Source organism: Carassius auratus, linkage group LG48F (genome assembly GCF_003368295.1).
Source record: "Carassius auratus strain Wakin linkage group LG48F, ASM336829v1, whole genome shotgun sequence".
Classification (NCBI taxonomy): Eukaryota; Metazoa; Chordata; class Actinopteri; order Cypriniformes; family Cyprinidae; genus Carassius; species Carassius auratus.
Genome location: NC_039300.1, coordinates 1,472,637 through 1,488,461, shown reverse-complemented (window position 1 = coordinate 1,488,461; position 15,825 = coordinate 1,472,637). Strand labels below are relative to the sequence as shown.

General features: G+C 39.2%; 1 protein-coding gene across 2 annotated transcripts in view; it reads right to left on the bottom strand.

Moving 5' to 3' along the window:
* LOC113068648 (pleckstrin homology domain-containing family G member 1-like) overlaps window positions 1–15,825 on the bottom strand; it is a 43,104-nt gene that overhangs the window by 17,279 nt on the left and 10,000 nt on the right. For both annotated transcript variants that reach the window (XM_026241443.1, XM_026241442.1), the window contains exons 2-3: window positions 4,223–4,683; window positions 695–795 (exon numbers count right to left, since the gene is read on the bottom strand). In XM_026241443.1, coding sequence (XP_026097228.1) covers window positions 695–795; window positions 4,223–4,558 — 437 coding nt within the window. In that variant the 5' untranslated portion in view covers window positions 4,559–4,683. The remainder of the gene's footprint in view (window positions 1–694; window positions 796–4,222; window positions 4,684–15,825) is intronic.

Here is a 15,825-nt window from a genome sequence, read left to right as displayed (position 1 = left end):
AATATATTTTTAAATCCTTACAATTTTGCTAATTTTTCTTTTCTTCTACATATATTTATATTTTCTTTCTTTCTTTCTTTCTTTCTTTCTTTCTTTCTTGTTTTAAATGCATTTATCGGTAACACTTTAGTATAGGGTACAATTCTCACTAATAACTAGTTGCTTATTATCATGTCTATTATTAACATATTGGCTGTTTATTAGTGCTTATAAAGTACATATAATGCATGACATCCCTAATCCTACCCAATACCCTAAACTCAACAACTACCTTATAAACTATTAATAAGCAGCAAATTAGGAGTTAATTAAGGCAAAAGTCATAGTTAATGGTTAGTTAATAGTGAGAACTGGACCTTAAAATAAAGTGTGACCCATTTATCAAGTACAGCCATTCAACCCTGTTATGAAATGTAAGTTCATAACCAAAAGCCACAACTTCATCCCAACATAGCTGATAGATCAATGTATATTATTACATCTGGTGTAGTTTTTTAATTTAATCTGAATGCATTCTGCTTAACAGATGTTATTGGTCATTAAAATTAGTTTGAAAAAGCAAATCATCAAAAGAGTATTTTCAATCAAATTCAGTTATATGACTTTAATGGTGGTAAACTTTGTCCACAAAGAAAGAAAATTGGCAAAACCCGTTACATTTCTCTCAAGAGATGTTTTTGTTGCTAAAACGAACCTGTTAAAATAGTAGATCTCACGGATGTTTCCAAATAAAGCATTCCTCTCTTCATCCCCCAGCAGCAGAAGGGACTGATTGCTGATGCACTCCAGGTAATCCTGCAGAGAAACAGATGAAGCATCAAACAGAGCGTCCCGTCCACCGACCGGCTTCATGTTGTTCAGCGCTTGACCTGCTCCAACTCTCACATCTGACACTGACTTCTCCACATCAGAGGATCTGTGGTTTTCCTCTGGAGTTACTTACAGTAAGCACTGAAAGATTGTGTGTATATGTAGATTGTGTTAACTAACTAAAACCTTTTGTTATAACTTCCATCAGGAGGTCAAGGCTTAAAGAGGGGTCAAGTGCGCTTGGTTGAACCACGCACTACTACAAATAAAGGACCCAAAAAGTTTTAAAACGGAGCAGAACATAATGTGGGGGGAAAGAAAGACATCGTCTAAATCAGCTAAATTAAAATGAGTTAAAAATGGCCATGATTTACCTAAAACTGGCCTTGTTTAAACAAAGCTGAAGTATGCAATTTCTGTGTTCCCAGAGAAATATGCATGGTCTCAAGTCTCAAACCTGGTCCATTCCTTCCCCATACATTTTTGATTCACTGACTGCACTCTTATTTGGTGCTGCCAGTGATGCAGAACGTTTCACAATGATATTAGCGTGCTCTAGTTCTGCACAAACACACATATGTTTTAAAGAACATAGAAAGTGAAGCTCTGACATACACAGACATAAGCACAGCATGTCAGAATCTGTAGCTCCTGCTCCGCCCTGCATCTGAATGTCTCTGGCTTCGGTTGACAGACGAGATAAGTGATTCTCTCACTCTGACAGAAATCTTTACCTGAACACCCTCAGGCAGTGTAAGATAACCATTCTGTGAGGAAAACACAACCTGTGTCAACAGCCCGTGCACACATAAAGACAGACAGAGAGCCGGGGTTAAACCTGTAAAATAAAGACGGTATCATCCCAGGAAAAAAAATACAAATCAACATTATCAGTCACAAAGCGGTGTACACTGGAAGTACCTGCTTTGCTTTCTTTGAGTATGCTGTTTTCCTATTTCCTTGTAGAAAAAATGTCGTTACAAACACTGTAAGCAGAACTTTGAGCTCCTCGTTTGTGACCCCTACAGACCTTCTGGGTGTATTGTCTATTAGGCTACGGTTACACAACAACGGTGTAGTCAAAAACGGAAACATTTTTCCCTTGGGTTTTAAAAAGTTTCATGAAAACAAGACAACATGATTAACATTTACACATATCCGTGAAAACGTCTAAAGATGCAGTATTACGTATGCCAGGCCAGTAGCTGGCGCTGTCCCCTTGTCAGTAAACAAGGAAGTGATGATTATATGTTGTATATGATGCGTCTCCGCCGTTGGTTGTGATATTTGTGAAGTAAATCCACACTTATCTGGAGAAGCGTTAGCAAACTCTTGAGCAGCAGCAACAGTACCATGTACTCCGCCATTGTTGTCTAGGTTTGTTCGCACTTGCCTTTAAAATCGACACGTATTTCACATCTCTACATACCTAATACGTATTACACTTGTGCTTGACATATAGTAGCACCATAAGCATAAAAAAATTCCCACGTTTGGCTGAAAACGGCCCTTAGATGATGTGTTCAGTCATAAGTGTCCTGATGTGGCGAACAGCTGCTGGAAACCGCACACTTCAGATATTTGTTCTGTTTGACCGATAAGTGCCCTGCGAAGTGGATATCACAGGATATTAGGAACTCTAGAAAACTCCATATTAACCTCCTAGCAACACAAACGTAACCGTCCAGAACACCCTAGCAACCACCTAGAACTCTTTTTAACAACCGCCTAGGAGTGCCCTGGCAACCACCCAGGTTACCATAGCAACTGCCTAGCAACCACACAGGATAACTTAGCAACCACCTAGCAAAACCATAATATTTATATCTCAAGCATTAATAGTTAATAGCTTTGGCTTTAGCTTCAGTTAACAATAACAACACTGACACGCAGTACCAGAACTCAATGTAAAATGTTAGTGTTAACAGAACGCTTTCTTTCAGTTGTTTTGCTAACCCTCTTTCCTCTCCTTTATCTGTCCCCTCCATCCATCCATCCTGCCTGCTTTCCTTCTCTTTCATTCTCTCCTCAATCCATCCATCATTCTCTTAGTGCCAGGGGCCCGTGAATGTGTTTGTGTGGAGGAGTAGGTGGGGAAGGGGGCTGAGACCCTCTAAAACTCTCCCCCCCCCACATTAACAGAGAAAGAGTGAGAAATCAGAGCAAGGGGGAGAGGAAGAGTTTCGTATTCATCTCCTCGCTCCTAGGTCAAGTGACAGCCATGTGCACTTTACATTTGACAGCTGTATAAATCACGCACAAAGAAACACACACACATGGCTCTTACTTAAACAGCATCAGTAGTTGGAGCCTCATGTTTTATGGGGAGTGAGTGCTGTTTTAAGATTCAAGGTTTGAGCTCATGCACTGGACACTCACTACCATTTGTTTCTTTGAGCAAAGCACTTCACCATATGACGTCTTGTGCTATAATCCATGGAACTGAATTTCTATTATTGATATCAGTGACAATCATAACACATGTAAATATACAATCACAACAATTTAAGTCTGAAAATGCAGAATTGTAATGAGATCTGAGAGTTTCTGTCATGATTTTCAGTGAAGAGTGACTAAATTCATGACTTCAGAAAAAGCACAATATAATGTGCAAATTAATATAATGCACACAATATAATGTGTTTTTTTTTTGTTTTGTTTTTTTGCGGCTTGACATTATGAATAACAGCTTTGGAACCACATGGGAATCAATAAAGGATGACCAATATTCATCTCATTAACAGGTCATGACATAATTTCTTTGTTAATGAAGTATTTTTTTAATATTATTTCATCAGTGACAGTGAAGCAAAAAAAAAAAAAAAAACATTATGGAAATAAGTTTAATTAAACACACTGTGGATGAAAATATGACAAGAATTAATTATACCTATAGATATTTCAATGCACAATAATTTTTTTTTTTTTTTGAATGCTTTTGCTAAACTTCAATACTTTTAAATTATCACAGACCAGGCTTAAGACTAGTCCCAGACTCAAATGCATAACTGAATTAAACTTGCAATGGCGTATCTCAAAATATGTCAGTGCGACTGTTTTGTCTCAAGATGAACAACAGAAATGTTTTTTCCTAAGACATTTTTTTTTTAAATCTACTTAAATGTCCTAACTGAACTATAGCCTAATCCTGGCTTAATATAATCTATAACATTTGAATATTTGGTTTCATTTATCAATTTTATCCAAAAACATTATTTTAATCTAACGTTAAAATAAAATAGCATGCCGTTATTTAGTCACATATTGACTAGATGTAATTGAAAAAAAAAAACTGTCATAATGATACATTTTTAGTGGAATATTCCTTTAAATGTAGCTTGTTACCTTGAGTAAGCAATCTGCTGAATGTCTCCATTAGGAAGTGACTGCACATGCTTTGTGTCTGTCTTACCTGGACTATACTGCGAAGGTCCTGGACGTAGGTTTTTTCTGTTTCAAGGATTTCCTCCACCACTCGGTCCACATACTGGACTTTACGTCCTTCCGGCGACTGGACGTCTGCATCGCTCTGATTGGTCGGTGTAGGTGTTTGTCTTCCTGTCTCCTCTTCCTCTAGCTGTTGGGCAGGCACCAGCTCCAGTCGGATGGCTCCAGAATCATGATCCCTCTCGGGGGCGGAGCCTAATACCGGCCGCCCCCCCAGCGAGCAGTGACTGTCACGGGAGGAGGCGGATGAAGAGGTGGAGCCGTAGCTCACCGGACGCTCGTTGCAGTGTGTGGAGTCCATGCTGCGCGAGGAGCAATATCTCAGAGCAGAGTTTCTGATGGGACCACCTGCCTGGCTTAGGACCGGCCCTCCAACAGGGTCCTCCGGCAGTGGCGGTAAAACATCAGTGGAGAATGGATACTCTTCTGAAAGATAAAAAGTGGTTAGACATTAGTTCAGTGTGCCACAACTCTGATCCACAACAGCATCTGATGAAGTATCGTTTCAAATTATATTTAAAAACTGAAAATGAGCCAACATATGTGTCACATTCTGTGTGGGAAAAGAAAATATCACTACTTTTGAAAGTGGACAGCAGTTTTACTGTAGCATTAAAATCAAATTTTTCTAATAACACCACCAACTCTTTGCTCAACTTGATAATATATATCTTAACATCAAGAACATCCAGGTAAACAAGAACACTTAGTAATGTTTATTGCTCCACCTCCCTCACACCTTCCTCACATGCTTGCTTACTGACTAGTTCGCTAGGATTGCTTAGCATCACAACAATTGTTAATTATCTCGCATGCAAACACCCCGAGTAATAGTCCCATACACTGTCTACTCCTTGTCATCTGCGTTGACCTAAAACTTTGATTTTTCATTACTTTTTGAAGTATTAAAATCATTCTTTGTTCATTATGGCAGCCCGATGCAATATGCATATTGGGATTTATACATTTGAGGAATTTTGATAAATTAGCATGCAGCACTATTAGAAACTGTCATACTTAAAGGGATTACAAAAGAAGGTATTAAGAAGACTATTTTGAAAACACGTGCTGGTCCCCATACTATCATTGTATGGTCCCCGTGAATTTTTTCTATACTTATGCTATGAAAGCTAATAGCTACTGGCAACTTTTGGGTTTTTGGGTGAACTGTCCCTTTAAATGGACTCCTGATTTATGTTGAATACAAAATTATAACCAAAAATCCCACCCACTGCACTTATAACTTTGTTTCCCACAGACTTAGATCTCGAGGGGGAACTTGCACACAAAAACATTAAGAGAAACCCACAGCAATCTCTAGCATTCCTGTGTAATAATCGCAGTAGTACACACTCAAACAACACACACTTAAAATGACTTTGGGTTTGTCTTTCAGACAACTCTGCTGGGCTCTTTGTTCCTATTTTGCTCTTGTACACAATTTAAGAGAAAGTTAAAAGTGTACTTTTAAGTAGCTATAACTATTCTTATCTCACCAGTCTCACTGTCACGTTATCCCATACTAACATAGTAACACACCAATAGAAAAACCAAGAACTTGTGGTATAATGGGTGATTCTACACATTTGCTAATGTTTTTAGCATAATGCTAGGTGATTAAAGGGGGACTTGGGACAGTAAACACTGAACAAAACCCTAGAAACCACTCAAATGACCCTAGCAGACATAGCAAACTTCACACCATCTAAGCATTGTGGTGTGTGAGCAACAAGGCAAGCACAATTCACGTTTCCTATAGAAAACATAAAACTATTGTGTTTATTTAATTTTTGAGAGATTTTACTGCAATAGGTAGATTTCATGTGTCTTTGATTTGGGGTTGATTCAGTTGTATCTTAAAACAGTAGCCCACCAGTTAGGGTCGCCACCCGTCCCTTAAAATATGGAATCGTCCCGTATTTGACAATAAAATAGCGCGTCCCATTTTGAATCAATACGGGATTGGGTTTGTCCCGTATTTCCGGAGTTGTCTCCAATGCAGCATCTCAGGCAGATCATCCCCCTGGCATTCTGTGAAGACTCGTCCTATTCTGCCCCTGATTGGGTAATACTCGCTGCCATCGTTGGATTGATTGGTCTGTTTCAGGTTCACACCCAATCAGAGTCAGAGGAGGGCAGGGCAGGGCTCTTGGCACAGAGTCGATTTGATACCACCCAACTGGCATGTCATCGGACCTGTGGTCATCGTGGTCCCGAGGGGTGTACCCCCCAGGCGTTCCTTATTTTTCTGTATTGAAGGTGGCAACCCTACCACCAGTTGATGGTCACTCATCACATCACTCAGTGAATTACCATGGAACACACACACACACACACACACACACACACACACACAGAGAGAGAGAGAGAGAGAGAGAGAGAGAGAGAGAGAGAGAGAGAGAGAGAGAGAGAGACTTTCATAAAAGGTTAAGGCCAGCTAGCACTGAAAGAGAGAGGCTTTAATGAGCAGATGAATGTGTAATAGAGACATTTTACTCTATGGGTGAAATGAAAGCGAGCTTTGTGTGACCATGCGTATGTGTGTGTGTGTGTGTGTGTGTGTGTGGTTGTAGACTGTCTATTGTCAGACTAACTAACACAACATTGTAAGATCACCCAGACGCACCCACTCCACACACACTAGCACAGGTGTGCACACACAATCAACTCAGTGTAACATGGTCATTTTTACCCTCTGTTAACACAATAGGTAGATTACTGCAGTGAAAAGTGGTAAGCAATATACATATGGGACAAAGTGAAGCATTGAGTTACAATATATCATCCAGTGTGCACCAAATCACATCATGGAAGCCAGTCAGATGCAACAAGTATTCTCTCTCTGACAACAAAACCATATAAAGGGTTTCCAGGGAATAAAGACTTTCTTTTTGTCTTGCAGTCAACCACATGTCTTCTTCTCAGCTGCCAGTTATGAATAATCACCGTCATCACTCACTCAGCATGGAGCCGTCTATATTATCCAGGGCCCCAGAGCAAAGCCACATGATTGGCTTTTGATTGTTTGAGCCAGGCTGTGATTGGTTAGTTCCTGTGCATGGCAAACTCACACACTGACCCACTTTCACGAGACACACGCAAAGTGAGATGCAGTAACCGAGTAAACACGCATGCTTGTGTGCTGCATATTTATTTCAGTTGAACTCTTGAAGGGATGAATGGATACGTCTGTTTATGTTAGAGACTTTATTCATGTTTCACGCATCCGGTTCACTGCGCACTGATTGTGTGTTTTGGTGGGTGGGGTCGTGTTCAAGTAAAATGAACTTCTGTGCGTGTGTCTGTACACTGCTCATGCATGAGTTTGTCCGTTGCATGCTGTGTTTATCTTACAGGTGAGATTCAGTTGTGATTCAGTTGGAAACTTCTTTACAATGTTTTACCTATTAATAAGCAAAAAGTCAGCACGGTGTTGCTCCCAAATATGCACACCACAAACATGAAGTGTCTTCATAATATCACCCAGTTTAAATAGGTATTTATAAATTAATTTATACAATTTAGGAAGGATGTCCCTTGCATGGGGATCATCTTTTCCCCCAACAACTGTTGCACAAGGGGATGTGGCCAATATTAGCTCAAGAAGCATGCATGGACTTTGAAAATCCACCAGACATAGTAAATCATCTGGGCACCTTCAGCATTCTAGTACTAATCTTACACACTAAACCATCCCAGACTGACCAAAGGAGTTCAGCAGCTCAGGTGTCAGCCTGGTAACACAGCACACAAAGTTCAGTCACTTTCAAGTTTTACGACTATTGAAAACATATGAGAGAGACAATAAGTTCTACAACCACAAATGCATCACGGCACAGATTTGAATAGTGCAGTCTAAAGAATAAATCGGACACTTATGAGATGCATTTCAGTTAGGAGGCTGCTTTGGTGAGAGCTGCATATGTAGATGCCTGACAGCAAAGCAGCAAACTCATTTTCTGGAAAAGCTAATGTTAACATGAACCAGCTATGTAGAACAGTGAGCCAGTTTGATAAAGATAGCCACTATGTGAAGACTGTGTCTCAAGAACTAGCCGTCAGTCAAGCAGGATTCTTGGATTCAGAGAAGACAAATCTACTTTTTTATGTAACTGAATCTAAAGTTATGACCAGTTCTTAAAAAAAAAAAAAAAAAAAAAAAAAAGATGACTAACTAAGACTAGTTTAAGCAGTTTATGCAACTGGCCACTGTTCTTCACTTCCTTTCAGCATGATGAGAACACAACACCCCTTTTCACATTTCCCAAAACAACAAAAACAGCCCAAGACTTTTACAAGCTCATTATAGCCATTTAATACACTTTTATATTTGCTGTATAAATAATTATTTATATATGTAGTTTTTATATGTAATCAGGTCAAAAAAATTATTGCATGAGGTCACAGAAAAAAAGAGATCAAATCCTGGGTTATTAGACAAACATTTTAAATGAACTAAGCAGAATTGCCAGTGATTTTATCTTGATTAATTTGACTTGTTCTCTTTACCTGTACTGTGCTGATACATTGTACTTGTGCAGTGCTATTAATATAATAGCTATCCCTCATTTTCAGCTTCTAGCAGATGAGGAGACTGACAGCGGGACAGGTGGGATGGGATGGGGAGGGAGAAAAGCTACCTACCATAATGCATTATCAATGAAAGAGCTTGGGGGCCTCAATCTCATGAAGCTCCACTGAACTAGAAAACAGTGCCGTCTCATCTTGTTTATCAGAGCATAAGCCATTACGGCAGGCTTGTTTCAGGTTAACAATTTTGAGTAAAATTTGGTATCAGTTTAGTAAATGGCACCTTGAGAAGAGTCAGTGCTCCTTTTCCTTTCCATATTATTTGTTGCCACTCATAACCATAAGTGGCAAAGCCACGAAAGGTTGCTTCTATATGAATAAAATTATCAATCCAAACTAAAACATGCCAAAATTTAAATATTAATCACAATGCAATGGTTATCATCTACAGGTTTAATCTCTGTATTGTAAAGGTCCATTCACATAATATCTACACAAATACACAATAATGTCCTGTTTATTATAAACATGTTCTGCAGTGTCATCTATTGGTTTAAATGCTTGAGCTCTGTGGATGGATTGTTATTGGCTTTCAAAGTTTTTATTGTTCATTAGCTGGAAAAAACATGATCCTAAAAGTTATTGCAATGATATTGTTCCTCTGTATCATTATTGTTATAGTTGTGGTGTGGACTTCAATAGTCTCATTGAATTAGAATGATTATTAAAACATCACAGTTATGGTTATTGTTATAGTTATCGTGAACAAGCTATAACTTGAGGTTAAAGTCCTTTGGATATTTGCTCTGTCTCTGAAATGTTTTCCATTTGACCTGATTATATGAAACAAAGACGAAGCCTAATGGAGCATTTGTCATGAAAGAACTGACTGCTTTACTGCCTGACCTCAAGCAAACTAATCAGTCAATTGTGAGAAACAAGGACAATAGCCTGTGCTTTATAGACTATGCTTCCTGTTCCAGAGAAGCACCAACTATCACATGACTGGAAATGCCATTGTTTGTTCATGATCACACAATAACACAAACACACACATACTGTCACTATCACTGATATACCCTGTAAAAAACAGTAGCCATGCCATAACAACCGCACACACACACACACTCACTCACACACACACACACACACGCACGCACACACACACGGACGCACGCACGCACACACACACACACACACACACACACACACACACACACACACACACACACACACACACACACACACACACACACACACACACACACACACACACACACAGGGACACACATAGAGACATGCAATCCAGTGGACCAGTAAGCACAAGTTTGATGTGTGCTGTTGGACTTCAAAGGCTACAGGGAGCTCTGTAAGAAGCTCAGAGAGAACTGAAAACCAAGCAATGGTGTAAGAATATGTGTGTGTGTGTGTGTGTGTGTGTGTGTGTGTGTGTGTGTTATATGTAAAGACATTTGTTTAAGATTATGTTTACTTTGATCAGTATAACCAAATCCATTGAAGCAATGAGCCTTTTGGTTTATTTATCAGAGGATTCTGGGTTTCACCAGTTTATATTCGAGTTAAATCCAGTGTTCTTTAATTATATTTACCCTTTGATCTGCGGAAGTACAGTGATATATGACAACATTTTTGTTGCTATATGTATCACAGCTGTACTGGGCCATTTCTAGGGCATTTCTAGGTGGTTGCCAGGGTGTTTGGAGTGGTTGTTACAGCATTGCTGTATGCTAGAGTGATCTGTGTGACTGCTATGGGATTGCTAGATGATTGCAGTTGGTGGTTCAGTGTCTTGCTCAAGGGCATATAAGTCGTGTTATTGAAGGAGGAGAGAGGGCTGTACATTCACTCCCCCAACTACAATTCCTGACAGCACACGACTCAAACCTGCAACCTTTGGGTTACGAGCCCGAATCTCTAACCATTAAACCACGACTTCCTTTATTATTCAGCATGCAAATATCATGAAGACAGTTTGGTGTTGATTATTAAGTATTATTGATCGCATGTTGGATGAGTTATGTGCTAAAGAAATCATTGTCTTAAATAGGGCTGAAATGATTAGTCAACATTTTCAACAATGTGACAATTAAAAATGACCAACCAATACTTTTGATTTCGAACAGCCGTTTGACTGATATGACCGAATGTAAGGGGCTGCAGTAACACTGGTTAACCAGTGTGGCGCTGTAGAGTAAGACTGTAGTTCAGCCCTGCTGCAAGCAATCCAACAGAAGACACTGCTCGTATGAAAAGAGCAAACGAAGACAAACCAGTAGAGTGTGGGAAAGTTGCACAAAAAAATACTGTCACGTTTAAAGTCCAAAACATACTCACGGACAAAGTTCTTTGGCATTCTTCGGATAGGATTAAAAAGCAGTTCGGTATAAGCAAGCAGCGCTTTACTGTTAGAAAACTGTTAGCGCTTTTCTCTCAATAACATAATAAACAAAAAGTCTTATAGTGAGTCTTATAGTGAGTCTTATAGCGAGTCTTATAGCGAGTCTTATAGCGAGTCTTATAGAGAGTCTTATAGCGAGTCTTATAGCGAGTCTTATAGCGAGTCTTATAGAGAGTCTTATAGCGAGTCTTATAGAGAGTCTTATAGAGAGTCTTATAGCGAGTCTTATAGCGAGTCTTATAGCGAGTCTTAAAGTGAGTCTTATAGCGAGTCTTATAGCGAGTCTTATAGCGAGTCTTATAGAGAGTCTTATAGCGAGTCTTATAGCGAGTCTTATAGAGAGTCTTAAAGTGAGTCTTAAAGTGAGTCTTATAGAGAGTCTTATAGAGAGTCTTATAGCGAGTCTTATAGCGAGTCTTATAGCGAGTCTTATAGTGAGTCTTATAGCGAGTCTTATAGAGAGTCTTAAAGTGAGTCTTATAGAGAGTCTTATAGCGAGTCTTATAGAGAGTCTTATAGAGAGTCTTATAGAGAGTCTTATAGCGAGTCTTATAGCGAGTCTTATAGAGAGTCTTATAGAGAGTCTTATAGAGAGTCTTATAGAGAGTCTTATAGAGAGTCTTATAGCGAGTCTTATAGCGAGTCTTATAGCGAGTCTTATAGAGAGTCTTATAGCGAGTCTTATAGCGAGTCTTATAGCGAGACTTATAGCGAGTCTTATAGTGAGTCTTATAGCGACTCAGTGATGCGCTCTGTTAAGCCTCTGGTTCTGTGCCTCTGAGGTCATGGGTTCGAATCCAGGGGAGATCATGTTGCTTATAGGGGAAATTGTGGCCTAGTAGTTAGAGAGTTTGATTCCTAACCCTAGGGTTGTGGGTTTGAATCTAGGGCTGGCAATACCATGACTAAGGTGCCCTTGAGCAAGGCATTGAACCCCAAACTGTTCCCCGGGCGCCACAGCATAAATGATGCCCACTGCTCTGGGTGTGTGTGTGTGTTCACTTCTGTGTGTGTGTGCACTCTGGATGGGTTAAATGCAGAGCATGAATTCTGAGTATGGGTCACCATACTTGGCTGAATGTCAAGTCACTTTAAAAAAAACTGTGATTTTATTGACAATTGGTCGATTAATCATTCTAATCATTGTTAAGATTTATAAATTCTAAATAGTTAAGTCAAAATAAATATCAAAATAATCATTTGTTGCATCCCTATATAGTTTTAAACAGCACTGATTACTTTTGTATTGAAAGAGTAAAGAGCCCTTTAGTGAATGTGCTTTATGAAGCTCCATGTAGGTCTCAACAAGCTTCACTGCTCACACATTGTTACTCAGAGGTAAAACCAGAAGGTGGGCAGCCGGTCTCCAATTTCCTACTCTCTCCTTCATATCACAATGCTGGCTTAGACACACATATCCATTCCTCACAGTGAACGATAGATGGAGAATGAAGAAAGGAGAGAGAGTAACTCGGGGGGTTTAAGGCGGATTAAGCCCTGTCAGCCCCCCTCTGAGGACTTCTGCTGGGAGACTCAAACATGACATAATTCAGAGGAGACTAAAGGACAAAGACCTCTCTTACACACACTCACACACACTCTCTGTGCCTCACTCTCATTCGCTCATCAGACAGAGAACATCAAATAGTCCCCCAACTGCCCTCTTCAGATGAATGGTGCACGTTTTACAGTTACACACGCATTCAGAGGGTTGAAGGAGTTCAGGATGCTTTAAAAGTTTACTGAGAGAGAAAGAGACTTTGAGAGACTGCCAAACTGAAGTCATGTGTGTATTTATATATAGCTGGATGTCAATAAAAGTTTTAAACACAGACTTTGAGCTGAAGTCCACCCAGCTGTGAGCAAAGTGATCCAAGACTTATGATGTATCATTCATGTCTTTAGCACAAACTGTGCTGGGATGAACTGCTTTCCAACGTACAATTGAGAATAAATTCTAATCCTAAGTATGAACAAAAGGAATAGCGACACTAGCCTTAGCAAAAAGTACACAAAACTGCATAAAGGTGTACTCCCACCCAGTCATGCACACACAGGGAAGTCATATAACTGCAGTCTGTGTACATTTCTGCCCTGTCATTACGCACAGTAAGCAGTTCTGTACAGTAAGCATATATAATCATTCCCAAACACACACTCATAAACAAGTCAAATACTCAAACACAAGTGTGAATGACTCTACATGTTCGCAGAATAGTCACTATTCAGATCTGTGCAATCAAATATAACTGTAAAGTGTGCAACTAATGATATTCAAGTCAGTATAATTACAACACATGTCTATCAGTAGAGAATGAGAGCTCTTGAGATGGGTGTTTTTGTTCTGGCCAGAGAACTGTGCTCCACTGGAGGAATTGAAATTAGAAGCTTGTGAGAACATCAAAGTATTAAACATATTAAAGATGGTTGACTGCAGATGATCATTAAATGGTTCTTTTAGAGCAAATGCATTTCTTATGAAATGTTGCTGCCATATGTTTTGTGGTGTTGCAATTTTACCAGCACCATTCATAAAACATGGGTTTATTTAAAAAATACAATTCTCCCATAGTCCCATATTAATTTTGTTCATCCATGAAGCACAAAAGGAGAAAAGAAGCTGCTGTTTTCTACATTTCTACTGTAAATGATATTTGGGAGCTTGAGGAGAGGGAAAGACTATCAGTGGACTTCGGTCTGTTCTTCGTGCTAAGCTATAATACGGCTCCAGACGACTTCAACACATGAGTTATATGGACTACTTTTATGATGATTTTATGGTGCATTCATGATGCCTATGATTTCCAAGGTTAGAAAAACAAGACAGTAAGCAGACTATAACAGATTGTTGAGAGAATATTTCCTGGAATTATAAGCAGTGTTTGCTTACATGCATGTTTTTGCTTTTTGATTTAATTAGCTTTTTCCTGCCTGATTGATCGATTGCCTATTTTAATATTAGACTTGTCTATCTGCTCAAACTGATAAGGTCAATCCTTTAATGGTGCATTCAGAATAATCTCTTTATCCTAAGTGTCAGCTAATTAATTTCCACACTGACTGATTTTCATAAAAAAAATATTATGCTATATTACTTTTAAAATGATGCATTGATCTGCTGTACCGTGATCAGCCCAAACACTGAATTTCTGTGTGTATTCATTATAAATTAATCCTACAACCTGAAACATATGAAAACACAAACAAGTATTTTACACTGTCACATTAGCTTGAAGAAAACTCAGATCACGGAGCACAAAAAGAATCAGATACTTGCACAAAATTAGACACAATGCTCTCACGGTCTTGATATCTCCAAGGCAATGTGTGTTTTGCAGCCAAGCCCTGCGTGTCCATAACCAATGGGATTAGATCTCTCAGGCCCGACTGCATGACAGCAGCACACACACTCATGCAAACAACACAACTTCTATTCTGGTCTCTGAAACACGACTTCTGGAGCTGGATGCCTGTAACGGATTCATAACATGCCGAAAGCATTCCCGAAACCACACCAAACATCTCATCTAGGATCCTGAGAAATAGTCCTTGCTTATCTCTCAGTCAATCATAATGACTTTTCATAATCACATCTTTATAAATAGCTCTTCTTCGCTGCCCATTTCCTGCAATCAGACCGACCCATTATCTCCCAGAAATCATCAGATCAACCCGCTGAAGATCTGATTGTAGAATGTTCTCAGAGTTGAACATTCATTACTTCAGCTACAACCGATGGACATCCAGATGCACAATAAAGAGAAATAAATTAAATTTTTGTATGCATTTTACTTGCAGACAGACTTTCTATCTACAATAACTCATCAAAGAACTGGAAGAGACACAACTGTCTGACGGCAGTCGAAGGAGAATCTTAAATATCAATTTATCAACCACAAAAACGATTCCATGTGGGAGAAGGACAGAGCCCTTCACACTCTTGATGGATGGATGTCTGATGATCTCTGCAGTCATCTGCAAAGCGCTGCTGTCCAGAATGACATCTGAACTATGTTTGCCCTGTCTGGAGGATCAGGATCTTGTATTGATGTGCTTCTATTCCCAGACAGCAGCAGTGAAATACCATTAGCATGAATGATTCATTTTTCATCTTCATATGTATCATATAACATACACATGGTTTATTACACATGTATAGCATGGTGTGCATTTAAAAAAGAACAAAATTACCGAATGCATTTAAAGAATAAGACATGACAAAGGGACTTAACCTGCATGAATGAACATACTACTATATACACACCACACATACGGAGCCCCAGTGTTACCACATATTAGATTTCACTAAGGGGGAGAAACCTAAACCTGGGTACAACAGCTTATCAATGGGGCAGTACCCTAAAAACGATTAATTTCTACCTTATCCACCCCCAAATGGTGCACATTAGTACCTTAAAGCAGTAATATGTTCCCTACATTGAACCTTTTATGTGTAAATAAGGTAGAAAGGTGCACACTTAAATGAACAGTGTACAGAAGTAAACCAGGGTAAAACCTCCAAGGACGACTGCTTTTTGAACTTTTGAAACAAGTAATTGTAATCTGCAAATAAGTTCTGACAGGTTTTCACCACGCCATCTTTCAAACACACACTTCAA